At 58.3% G+C, this 12,687-nt stretch overlaps 1 protein-coding gene across 1 annotated transcript in view; it reads left to right on the plus strand.

Annotated features, from left to right (window-relative positions):
• ARHGEF17 (Rho guanine nucleotide exchange factor (GEF) 17) overlaps positions 1-12,687 on the plus strand; it is a 56,393-nt gene that overhangs the window by 38,942 nt on the left and 4,764 nt on the right. The window contains exons 5-22 of the mRNA XM_009891005.1: positions 2,087-2,269; positions 2,670-2,786; positions 3,099-3,191; positions 3,969-4,145; positions 4,388-4,438; positions 5,368-5,477; positions 5,609-5,694; positions 5,803-5,921; positions 6,386-6,599; positions 6,714-6,787; positions 6,923-7,110; positions 7,171-7,460; positions 8,092-8,338; positions 8,421-8,507; positions 8,615-8,682; positions 9,053-9,201; positions 9,303-9,477; positions 11,064-11,306. Coding sequence (XP_009889307.1) covers positions 2,087-2,269; positions 2,670-2,786; positions 3,099-3,191; positions 3,969-4,145; positions 4,388-4,438; positions 5,368-5,477; positions 5,609-5,694; positions 5,803-5,921; positions 6,386-6,599; positions 6,714-6,787; positions 6,923-7,110; positions 7,171-7,460; positions 8,092-8,338; positions 8,421-8,507; positions 8,615-8,682; positions 9,053-9,201; positions 9,303-9,477; positions 11,064-11,306 — 2,671 coding nt within the window. The remainder of the gene's footprint in view (positions 1-2,086; positions 2,270-2,669; positions 2,787-3,098; positions 3,192-3,968; positions 4,146-4,387; positions 4,439-5,367; positions 5,478-5,608; positions 5,695-5,802; positions 5,922-6,385; positions 6,600-6,713; positions 6,788-6,922; positions 7,111-7,170; positions 7,461-8,091; positions 8,339-8,420; positions 8,508-8,614; positions 8,683-9,052; positions 9,202-9,302; positions 9,478-11,063; positions 11,307-12,687) is intronic.

A 12,687-nucleotide genomic window follows, 5' to 3' on the forward strand; every position in this document is an offset into this window, starting at 1 on the left:
CCTCATGTTGCACCCCATCTCCTGGGCCGTTGCTGGTGGCCATCCCATGATGGGGGACCCCTTATACCCCCTGTTCCCATGTCCCCCCATTTTCTGCTCAACGTCATTATCTGCAGCTGTGGGCCAAGGGTTTTTCTCCATCTTTTTTTTACTGAGCTCGTTCCAACCCCCTCGGAGCAGCCTGGCCGGAGGGTCCACCCCACGTTTCAGATGTTAATGAAGGGTTTTCAGAAGGTTAATGGTGGTCAACGCCCTGGAGACTAGGTCATGCTGGCGTAGGTGTGGGTTGTCCAACCACATCGCTGCAGGTGGAAACACCTAAAAATCAGAGCTCTGCTCTGCTGGATACAAAGCAGTTCCTGTAGGACATCTGCTGGGCATGTTCATGAGGACATAGGGCATCCATCATCCCCACACCTGGCTTTCCCCATAAATCCCTTGCGAGGGTGCCCCCATGGTGGACCCAGATGTGCTCTGCCAGATGTTGTAGGAGGGAAGGACCTTTGAAGGCTGCTGCTACTGCAGATGTTGGCTTGGAAGGGTGAGAGGACCCTGGCTCTGGGGCATATTTTGGGGGAAGCTGTACAGGGTTTGGGGTCGGGTGGTCTTGGCATGGACAGAGGCTGTCCCATGGTCTGTGTCCTCCTCTGAGATGGGACAGGAGGCTGGTTGGAGAGGGGACAGCCGTGTGTGGGCTCACTGGTTCCCTACTGGAGAGACTGGTTGGACACGGTTGGGAGCCACAAGGCTTTAATGCCTGAGCTCTTGCCTGTGGGACACATCCTGGCACGGCGCAACCAGGGGGACCTGGCTTTGTGGCGGGGGTCACAGGGCTCTAGATACCCCCAACTCCCTGTATGAGCTGGGACAAGGTGCTTGGACCCCTGTTGTGGCCCAGCAGTGTGTAGCACGGTGGCTACCAGGAACAGGGACCACCCTGGAGCATTATCTTCCAGCTAAGCCAGATGGTGCATGAGCAAGCCCTGCCTGTGATCCTCGTGTGCCAAGGCAGGGGATGTCTCCATGTTCTTCTTCCCCATCTGGTCCTCGCTCCTCCAGTTTCATAGCGAGTGGGATGCATGGCACAGCCCAGCCCAGCTCCTGCTGGAGGTGTTGGCCACAGTGGGGCAAGTGAGGCAGGTTATGAGCCTCAGGAAGGATTTGGCCTTCTAAATTGGGTTTTCATGAGATATGCACCATCAGCCTGAAGAACTTCATCCTTGGGGGATGATTCCTCCCTTACCAGCTTGGATGGAGATGTCCAAGGTAGTTCAAGGTGGGTCCTGTCCTCACCGCTTAGTTCCATGGTCTTCCCAACATCCTGAAGGACACCAGCACACCATACTGGTTGGGCTGAGGAGGAGGCAAGGCCTGAGAAGACCTTCCTCGTCCCGCATCCCTTGCAAATCCAGGTCTCCCATTCCCAGTGGCACTGCTCTCCTCCGCAACTCTGCCCCACGGGGTTAGGAAAGGGGTTTTGTAGCAGAGCTGCCCACCCAGCCTTGAAGAGGACCTGCTCTTCTCCTGCTTTTCCTACTGCCCTGAGCATCACTCGTTGACCATTGCCCAAGAGATGCTGATGGCGAGGTGGCCCAGGGCTTGACCCGGTGCCTCCACCCTGCTCACTCCAGCCCCTCCTGGTCCCAAACACCCTGAATCCCATCAGGAACCCACTGTCTCTTGGATCCCAGGGTCGTGCTGCCATGATTCCCCATCTGGTTCAAGCTCTGTAGGAGATGGAGGTGACCAAGGCTCATGACAGCAAAGGTTTGGAGCCTTGCCAGGCTGTGGCTGGGAGGACAGAGGACACCGTGCTTTGGGAGGTTCCTTGTGCAGACCTGCCCCATTCCCCACTCTGCCATGGGGATCCACCGGGTGGTATGGGACCCAGGGGGGCCAGGGTGCAAAACCTGCTGGGACCCAGTGCTGTGTGGTCCCTCTGATGGGCCCCACAACCCAACGTTCACTGGGGAAACCCCCTGCTGCAGGATGCCACCGATCCACATATTTACAGGGGTTGAAAAATTCATCTTGAGGGGGTGGGAAAAGAAATCCATGGGGATCCCGATGCTTTGCTTCCCCGCAGGGTTACATGAAACCACTGAAGCAGCCAGAGAACTCGCTGTTGTGTGACCCGTCGCTGGTGGACGAGATCTTCGACCAAATCCCCGAGCTGCTGGAGCACCACGAGCAGTTCCTGGAGCAGATCCACGACTGCGTGCAGAACTGGCACGAGAAGCAGAAAGTGGGCGACCTCCTCGTGCAGTCGGTAGGTCTTCGCCGGGTGGCTTTTCCCTGGGGAGCCCAGGCATGCCCGCTCTCGGGCATGGCCCCAGCAGGAGAAGTTTTGGAGCAGGAGGAAGGGGAGTGATTAAAGGACGGGCCAAACACGCCTGAGATGGAGAACAGGAGACGATCTCCAGGCCTGCTGTCTGCTTAGCGTAACGGCGGGGTGTTGCGGCGACCGACTGGGTCTGCAGCTCGGCGTTTCTGCCTCGGGAGCAGAAATGTCAGGGCTGAAAAATCGAGGGGGGCGGGGGGCAGGCGAGCCCTCCCCGAGCCAGCCCAGAGCCAGGATTAACCCTTTGGGACAGCTTCTTCCAGGTTTGCCCAGGATGTCCACGTTGGACCTATCCCCTTTTTTCCCCTCCTGTCTTTTCCCCTCCCAGTTCTCCAAGGACGTGCTGGTGAACATCTACTCCGCCTACATCGATAACTTCCTCAATGCCAAGGATGCCGTCAGGATCGCCAAGGAAGCCCGGCCGGCATTCATGAAGTTCCTGGAGGTGGGTTCCTCTCCCCAGACATGCTGGCCCAGGTCCAGAACGACCTGCAAGACTGCTGGTGAGGTGGGACTGGGGGTTAATGGGAGTAAACTGGTATTCTATGATCAGACTGGGATTTTTCCCCCCCCCGCCGCCTTGGTTTTATTGCAAAGAGGCCAGGTTGGGATGAACCAGAGTCACTCTGGATGATGTAAAAAGAAGTCACCCTGAACCCAAATGGGTGTTGCTCCAGGTCCTGGGCTGGTGGCATGCCGAGTCCCTGCTGTGTCCCACCCAAGGGGCCCATCCTTATGCCCTACCGGTGTTTTGCAGCAAAGCATGCGAGAGAACAAGGAGAAGCAAGCTCTGTCCGACCTGATGATCAAGCCGGTGCAGAGGATCCCACGATATGAGCTGCTGGTGAAGGTGGGTGTGGGTGGCCGGGTGCAGGCAGGAGGGCGTCTGTGCCATGCTGGGAGCGGGTGAGACCACGGGTCCTCCTCACTTCCACGTAACGGGAGCTTTTAGGGGTCTCGCATCTCTCCTGGCCCCTTTTCCCATCCCTTGACACAAGGTGGTGTCCCCAGGCATGTGCATGGCTCTGCCCTCCTGGGGATGGTCACCCTGAGGACTTCCCCCCTCCCCAGCATGTCCCTGAGGGTGTGCAGTCCCCTTCCTCTCTACCTTTCTGCTGGGAGGTTGGACATTGCAGCACCATTTTGGGACCAGTCGCACCGCCACCCCCTCTGTGCCTCAGTTTCCCCGTTCCAGGGTCACTCCCCGGCACTGAGGCTGGTGGGGATGTGCTTTCATAGAATCACAGAATGGTTTGGGTTGGAAGGGACCTTCAAAGACCATCTAGTCCAACGCCCCTGCCATGGGCAGGGACATTTTGCACTAGATCAGGTTGCTCAAAGCCCCGGCCAACCTCACCTTGAACCTTCCAGTGATGAATTTCGGGCGTCCATGCAAGGTAATGGTGTGCTCTGAGGAGCAGGTGGCCTCTTTAGAGGTGGCAATGACCAGGCTGGTGGTGGCCAAAGCTCAAGGCTTCATTTCTTTGCAAAACCTTTCCTACGTGGGGCTGGTTTCCATCCCCAGCAGCCAGACCAGCACGGTAGGTCTTTTGTTTAGGGGTGTCATGGCATTGCTGATGCCCAGGCTTTGCCCGTGGTGACGTCCCGGCTGTGTCCCCCGTGGTAGGACCTGCTGAAGCACACACCAGAGGACCATCCCGACCACCCTTTCCTCATCGATGCCCAGCGCAACATCAAACAAGTGGCGGAGAGGATCAACAAGGGCATGAAGAGCGCAGAGGAGGTGGAGAGGAACGCCCGGATTGTGCAGGAGATCGAGTCCCACATTGAAGGGATGGAGGACGTACGTACGAGGGTCTTACACAGAGTTGGTTTTTTCTTCTCCCCAAAATGCAACTATTTCTGATCTTTCTGGGTCACCCCAGGCTGGGCCACTTGTTTTCTCCTCCGGGTCCCACTTCCCCATCATCTCTTGGCCTTGGTCAGATCCTGGAGGTTTGAGAAGGGGCTGGGGTGCCAGGGGGCCGCAGGGGCAGGGACGAAGCCCACGAGGGTCCCCAGTCACGAGCTTCCTTGTCCCCACAGCTCCAGGCCCCACTCCGCAGGTTCCTGCGCCAGGAGATGGTCGTGGAAGTGGTAAGAGCGGGGTGGTCCCTTGTTGCTATCAGGGCCATGGGACCGCACAATGGATGGGGCAGTGGGAGGCTGTGGTTGTGGGTCATGGGGTAACTGTGTGCCCGTGGGAGGCTATAGATGGATGGATGGATGAATGGAAGCTGCATCAGGGGAAGTTCAGATTGGACATTGGGAAAAGGTTGAAGGTTCTTCACTGAGAGGGTGGTCGGTCACTGGAACAGGCTCCCCAGGGAAGTGGTCATGGCACCAAGCTGTGTAAGCCAAGTTCAAGTAGTGTCTGGACAACGCTCATAGTCATATGGTTTAGGGTTAGGAAGTCATGCAAGGAACAGGGAGTTGGACTCGATGATCCTTATGGGTCCCTTCCAACTGGAGATACTCTATGATTCTATAAAGTTGGACAGATGGATGGATGGATGGATGGATGGATGGATGGATGGATGGATGGATGGATGGAATGAAGTTTGGAAGAATGGATGGACTGATGGATGGATGGATGGGTGGATGAATGGATGGATGGGTGGATGGATGGATTGGTGAGGGATTGATGGGGACAATATAAAATTCCCCAGGTGTGTATGGGAAGATAAGATGGGTTTGGGAGCAGGCAGGAGGCATTGAGAGCCCACAGCAGCCCTGGGCCAGGGGTGGATAGGGAGGCTGGAGGTGGAGACCGCAGGGGTCCTGGTGAGCCCATGCCTGGTGTTCCCATGGCCCTGGTGCTTCCCTGTGAGTGAGACCCGTGCAGCCATTGCATCCTGTCTCCTTTCACCATCACGAGGACACAGCCGGTCCCCCATGCAGATGGTGGCGTGGGACCCGTCCCACCCTGCAGCCTCCGTGGGCCAAGGCAGTGCATGGGGAAACTGAGGCGGGGGGGGAAGGGAGGGCCGCACATTCATCCCTTGGTGTCTCCCACCACTCCTCAGAAGGCGGTGGGTGGGAAGAAGGACCGCTCCTTCTTCCTCTTCACGGACCTGCTGGTGTGCACAACGTTGAAGCGCAAGTCGGGCTCCCTCCGCCGCAGCTCCATGAGCCTGTGAGTACCACCGGGGGGGTCACCCACCATGATTCACCCACGGTGTTAGGGCTGTCCCCACCGGCTGGGCTGGCTTTAGGGTGCTGAGGACATGGGTGCAGCTCAGCCAATCGCCCCCCGAAACTTTGCAGGTACACGGCAGCCAGCGTGATCGACACTGCCAGCAAGTACAAACTGCTCTGGAAGCTGCCGCTGGAGGACGTGGACATCGTCAAAGGTCTGGCACCGCCTGCTGGAGTGTCCCATCCCACCCCAAAAACCATCCCTCACCCCTGGTTGGCGGGGAGAAGGAAGGGGTTAATGCCATGCACATGTTCCCACACAGGGGCCTCGCAAGCCACCAACCGGGAGAGCATCCAGAAAAGCATCTGCCGCCTGGATGAAGACCTCAGCACATTGGGGCAAGTCAGCAAGCTGTCGGAGACCCTCAGTTTCCCCCACCAGGTATGGGAATGATGGCCTTGGTACTGTCCCCTGGCCAGACACATTCCCCATGGGACCACCTGGGATGTTCTCAGTAAGAGGGAGAACCTGTGGAAGGACTGGTGGCCATGAGTGTCCTCAAAGGACCCAGATGCCACCAGCCCTAAAGCCACAAGAAGGGTTGGGGCAGCTTCTGAAGGGTGTTTGGAGATGCACAGGGTCAGCGTAACATGGTCGTCCTGGTGCTGTCCACCAGCAAGGCACCTTCCCCAGGGGACTGACTGGGATGTCCTTGGTGGGAAGGAGAGCCTGTAGAAGGGCTGGTGGCCATGAGTGTCCTCTAAGGGCCCAGACGCCACCAGCCCCAAAGCCACAACGGGTTGGGGCAACCTCTGAAGGAGGCTTGGGAATAGACAGGGGCATCATCACACACACGGCAGATGGTGGCCCATCTCTGAGAGCTGAAGTATTGTCCCTGTCCCCAGACCCTGGATGACGTGATCAAGGACCTGATGGCTGCCATCCACCGGGAGCTGGCAGAGAAACAATCCCTGTCCTTCAGCATGGCCTTCCCCCCCAACAAGGTGGAGCTCAGCACCACCAAAGCTGATGGCACCGAATCCTTCATCTTTGAGTTCCCCAACCCCGATGCCCGGCTCGGCTTTGAGCAAGCCTTCGAGGATGCCAAGAAGAAGCTGGGTAACACTAGGGACCGGGGAGGTGGACACAGCGGTGGGTTTGGTATCATGCCCCTCCCTCTGGTAGACCCCTTTTTCTCCATCACTTCTTCACCCTCTAATTTGATTTTCCCAGCTTCCAGCAAAAACTGCCTGGACCCAGAGTTCCTCAAGGCCATCCCCATCATGAAGACGCGGAGTGGGATGCAGGTACTTGGTGGCTGGGGTCAAGCATCCCACAGGAGCTGCGGTCCTCTCCATCCTGGTGACCTTGCCACCAGATGCCGAGAGATCCTGCGTCATTCCCGAATGAGCCGGCTCATCCCACCTTTTGCTCCTTTGCAGTTTTCTTGTGCTTCTCCCAGCCACGGCAGTCCGGAAAGCTCCCACGAGGTTTGGGTTTGCAACAGCGATGGTTACGTGGGGCAGGTTTGTTTGCTCAGCATCCGTAAGGAGCCCACGGTGGAGGCGTGCATCGCCGTCTGCTCCGCCAGGATCCTCTGCATCGCCTCCGTGCCCGGTCTCAAGCGGGCGTATAGGTAGGACATTCCCACCGGCAGCGCGGAGCCGGCGGGCATGGGGCGATGCTGGAGCTGCTTCTTTCCCCCCTTCCCCTCCCCTCGTCGCGGCAGGGAGCGTGCCGAGCCGGTGGGCAGCCCCTCCTCGGAGCCGATGCCGGCGCAGCCAGAGGATGCGGGGCCGCAGCCGTGCCTGCACATCTCCATCTCGGGTTCGTCGCTGGAGCTCTCGGAGCCGGTTGACGGTGGCAACAGGGAGCTGGTGCCCTTCGATAGCGACGACACGGATGATGAGTCCTCGCCCAGCCCCTCGGGGACGCTGCAGAGCCAAGCCAGCCACTCCACCATCTCCTCCAGCTTCGGCAGTGAGTTCCCGCTTAGCAAAAATACACTACTTTGCCCCAAAATCAGAGAATCGTAGAAGGGTTTGGGTTGGAAGGGACTTTTAAAGGTCATCTAGTCCAACCCCCTGGATTGAGCAGGGACATCTTCAAGTAGATCTGGTTGCTCAGAGCCACGTCCAACCCGACCTGGGATGTTTCCAGGGATGGGGCATCTCCCACCTCTCTGGGCCACCTGGGCCAGTGTCTCACCACCCTCAGCATATAAAATATTTTCTTTATATCTAGTCTGAGTTTACCTTCTTTTAGTTTAAAGCTATTACCCCTTGTCCTGTCACCACAGGCCCTACTAAAATGATGGGCAGCTCCATCATTTTGGCCACTGTGCCCTGCATTCCTCAGGAAATTCCACAGCTGGAGGCTTTTGAGCCAAGGAAATCCTGGGAAAAGAGATGTTGGGGGGCATCAGCCCAGCCCCATGGTGCTGGGATGGGGCTGGTGGCTTCGTTAAAACCTGATGGGTTTGGGGCCACCAATGGATTCCTATGTCTTCCCTCGGGCTTGACATCCCAAGGGGACCCATGGTCTCTTCCCCATCACTTTGGTGGGTGTCAGGTGGTCCTGTTCTGACCCATTCCTTCCTTGTCTTCTGCAGATGAAGAGATCCCAAGCTGCAAGGAGGCAACGGCAGAGACGACGAGCTCGGAGGAAGAGCAAGAACCCGGCTTCATGCCCATCACCGGCACCTACGGCCAAAACCGGCACGGCGAGAGCCCCACGGATGGTCGAGCCCTACGCCGCTCCAGCCGCGGCTCCTTCACCCGGGGAAGCCTTGAGGACCTCCTCAGCCTTGACCCTGAAGCGCATCAGAGCTCCATGTGGCTGGGCACCGAGGATGGCTGGTACGTCCTCAGGATGGGGACACACACACTTGGGGTGTACCCTGATCTCAGGTGAGCCTCAAACTTTGCTCGTCTCCTACAGCATCCATGTCTACCAGTCCTCGGACAACATCCGTAACAGGAAGAACAGCATGAAGATGCAACACGCGGCTGCCGTCATGTGCATCTTGTAAGTGGAGAAGAAGGTTTTTGGCTCTGCGGTGTCCACAGTGAGGTGGTTTGGAGTGGCTGAGTAGGGTTCTGCGACCGATTATCCAAGGGTTTTTCTCTCCGCAGGTACCTCGATAACCAGGTTTTCGTGTCGTTGGCCAACGGGGAGCTCGTTGCGTATCAGCGGGAGGCAGGTGAGGCTGGATCGGGGCCATCAGAGGGTGCTGGGGGGGTTAAACACGTCCCCAAAGCGGTGACTGGTGGGTGCTTGGGCAGCTCCCCAGGGAGGGATGCTCGGGGTGCCGGTGGCTTCCCTGCCTCCACAGGAAGGGACATCCTTCAAGCGATTCTGAAGACCTCAAAATCGGAGCCAGGAGGAGGCCTGCATCCTCCTCCTGGTCCCTGCCTGCTGCTGGCATCCCCTGGGGACATCAGCTCATGTCCCCTGTCATGGGGGACCTGGAGTTGGGCATCTCCAGCCACTTCATCCCATCGGCTGGGTCAAGATAGGGGTTTTGGGGGGGGATGCTTTAACTACCTGCCCCATTCCCACCACCCTCACAGGCCGCTTTTGGGACCCCCAAAACTCCAAGTCCCTGTCCCTGGGCTCGCCGGGGAGCCCCATCACCAAGATGGTAGCGGTGGCGGGGAAGCTGTGGTGTGGCTGCCAAAACCGGGTCATCGTCCTCAACACCGCCACGCTGGCGCAAGAGGTACCGCGGGCGATGGCGGGAGGTCGGGAGTTGGGGGGACCGGTGATGGGCATGGGTGGCATCATCAGCGGCATCGCTGTGGCTCTCTGTCCACCCCGCAGCACACACTCCAGGTGGGACAGGACGGCGGGCGCAGCGTCACCTGCATGGTGAGCGCAGGGACAGGCGTGTGGGTGGCGCTGCAGAGCAGTGCCCAGGTCCGGCTTTACCACGCCACCAGCTACGAGCAGTTGGCCGAAGCGGATATCACCCCTCCGGTACACAAGATGCTCGCCGGTAAGTCCCACCGGTGACAGGTCTCCCGGTGGGTGGCCGTCGTTGTCTCCGGTGGGTACCTGTGCCCATAGTCTGCCTTGAAAATGCCATGCCCTGCCGCATCCGGCACTGGGAATATTAATATCTCCTGCATCCCCATGAGCTTTAGGGAAGGACACCCGACTTGTCACGCTCGTGGGGTTCATCCTCGGTGTTCTGAATCCCACGGGGAAATAGGGCAGGCGCTGGGCAGACGGATAATCCCATGCAGGAACAGGGCATCATTGTAATCCCCATAACAGGGAATCCCCCAGGTGGCTTCATAATCCCATACAGGAATAGGGCATCCCCCAGGCGTGTGCGTAATCCCATGCGGAAATCAGGCAAACCCTGGGCAGCTGCATAATCCCGAGCGGAAATAGGGCGGCTCCTGGGTGGCGGTGTAATCCCATGCAGGAATGGGGCAGCCCTTGGGAACCTGCATAATCCCACAGGGTAACAGGGCATCCCCTGGATGGCTTCATAATCCCATGGGGTGATAGGGGAGCCCCTGGGTGGCTTCGTAATCCCATGAGTTAATAGGGCAGTCCATGGCTGGCTGCATAATCCCACAGAGAAACAAGGCAGCCCTGAGTGGATGTATAATCCCACAGGGTAATAGGGCAACCCCTGGCCGGCTTCATAATCCCGTGCAGGAATAGGGCAGCCCATGGGTGTATTCATAGTCCCACACAGGAATTGGGTAGTCTCGGGGCAGCTGCATAATCCCACAGGGAAATAGCGTAGCCCTGGGCATGTGTGTAATCCCACAGAGAAATAGGACAACACTTGGGGTAGCTGTATAATCCCACAGTGTAATAAAATAGCCCCCGGGTGGCTGCAAAATCCCATGTGGAAATAGGGCGGCGCCATGGCAGCTGCATAATCCCATGTGGAAATAGGGCGGCGCCATGGCAGCTACATAATCCCATGTGGAAATAGGGCGGCGCCATGGCAGCTGCATAATCCCACCAGATAATGGGGCAGCCCTATGGCAGCTGCATAATCCTATGTGGAAATAGGGCAGCCCCATGGCAGATGTGTAATCCCACCGGGTAACAGGGAATCTCCTGGATTGCTGCATAATCCCACGTGGAAATAGGGAAACCCCTGGGCAGCTCTAAAATCCCATGGGGTAATAGGGCGTCCCCTGGATGGCTTCATAATCCCATGTGGGACTAGGGCAGCCCTATAGCAGCTGCATAATCCCACTGGGTAACACGGCATCCCCTGGACCGCTGCATAATCCCACATGGAAACAGGGAAACCCCTGGGCAGCTGCATAATCCCAGGTGGAAATAGGGCAAACCCTGGATGGCTTCATAATCCCATGTGGGAATAGAACAGCCCCTGGGTAACCTCATAATCCCACGGGGAAATCAGGCAGCCCAACTTGGCAGCACCCAAGGGTGCCTTTTACCAGCCGGGGTGGGGTAGTTTGTGGGGTCCCTTCCCCATATCCCACGTCCATCCCAAATACCTTTGGGAACGGAGACGGGTGACATCGGTGGGGTTAACCGCCCCGTGCCGGGGCAGGGAGGGATGCTGACGGCTGGGATGCTCGACAGGTTCGGATGCCATCATCCGGCAGCACAAAGCGGCGTGCCTGCGGATCACGGCTCTCCTGGCGTGTAAGGATTTGCTGTGGATCGGGACCAGCGCCGGCGTGGTGTTGACCCTCGCCGTCTCGGCCAAGGCGGCCCCGGTACTGGTGGGGCTTTCCCAAGGTCACACCGGTCACGTCCGCTTCCTCACCGCCATCGAGCTGCCCGACGGCTTCGACGTCCTCTTCCCGTTGCCGAGGGAGACGGGTAGGTGGGATGATGGCGGGGTGGGGGGGGGCCAATCCTGACCCACTTCTTTTTTTTATGGGGTGGGGAAGGCTGTCCCGTTGGCGGATAACTGGGCGGTCATCATGCCTTGAAATGGTGGTCATCAGCATCCCCGCTCCGTCCTCGTCTCATTAAAATCCAGGGAGAAAAATTAGGGGGGTGGGGGGAGAAGGGGGGAATTAGGGGCTAAATTGCCGTGTCACTTGCTCGAGTGACCCCAGATTTCCCTTGGAGGCCCTAATTCCCGTCAGGAAAAGCCATCGGAAAGTCCCATGTTGAGTCTTGCCCAGCCCAGTTCTAAATTGGCGGTGGGATGGGGAGAAGGCGGCGATGGCTGGTGGGGGGAAGGTGGTAATTTGGGTGGGAGGGGCTAATATGGGTGGGAGGGGTTAATTTGGGGTGGGCGAGGCTACTTGGAGATGGAAGGAGTTTTTTGGGACCAAGATGTGGCACCTGGGAAAGTGGTGGTGACATACGGAAGATGCTGGTGGGAGGATACTGGGATGATGGTGGTGGGATGATGTTGGGATGGTGCTGGAAGGATGCTGGGGGGATGACAGTGGGATGCTGCTGGTGGGATGTTGTTGGGATGATGCTGGGAGGATGCTGGTGGGAGGAGGATGCTGGGATGGTGCTGGTGGGAGGATGCTGGTGAGATGGTGCTGGTGGGAGGATGCTGGGATGGTGCTGGTGGGATGCTGGTAGGGTGATGCTGCTGGGACAATGTTGGTGGGAGGATGCTGGGATGCTGCTGGTGGGATGTTGTTGGGATGACGCTGGTAGGGTGATGCTGCTGGGGTGATGCTGGGATGCTGCTGGTGGGATGGTGCTGAGATGCTGCTGCTGGGATAATGCTGGTGGGATGCTGCTGGCATGATGATGCTGGGATGCTGCTGGGGTGATGCTGGGATGGTGCTGGTGGGATGCTGCTGGGGTGATGCTGCTGGGACAATGTTGGTGGGAGGATGCTGGGATGCTGCTCTGGAATGATGCTGCTGGGATGATGTTGGGATGATGCTGCTGGGATGATGCTGGGATGATGCTGCTGGGATGATGATGGTGGGACGCTGCTAGGATGGTGTTGGTGGGATGATGCTGGGATGATGCTGCGATGCTGCTGCTGTGTTGCTGCTGCTGCGATGATGCTGCTGGGATGATGTTGGGATGATGCTGCTGGGATGATGAGGCTGAGATGATGCTGATGAGGAACAGGGGAGCTGCGGGGGGGGTCGTCTCACAGCACGTTTGGGTTCTTCCTGTGGCAGGGGCCGAGAAGCCGAGCGAGGCAGAGAAACGAGACCCCTCGCGCCCCCGCGCCCCCACCCTCGCCCTCTCCAAACCCAAGATGTTGGTGATCAGC

The sequence above is a fragment of the Charadrius vociferus genome, unplaced genomic scaffold (assembly GCF_000708025.1).
Source record: "Charadrius vociferus isolate BGI_N301 unplaced genomic scaffold, ASM70802v2 scaffold407, whole genome shotgun sequence".
NCBI lineage: Eukaryota > Metazoa > Chordata > Aves > Charadriiformes > Charadriidae > Charadrius > Charadrius vociferus.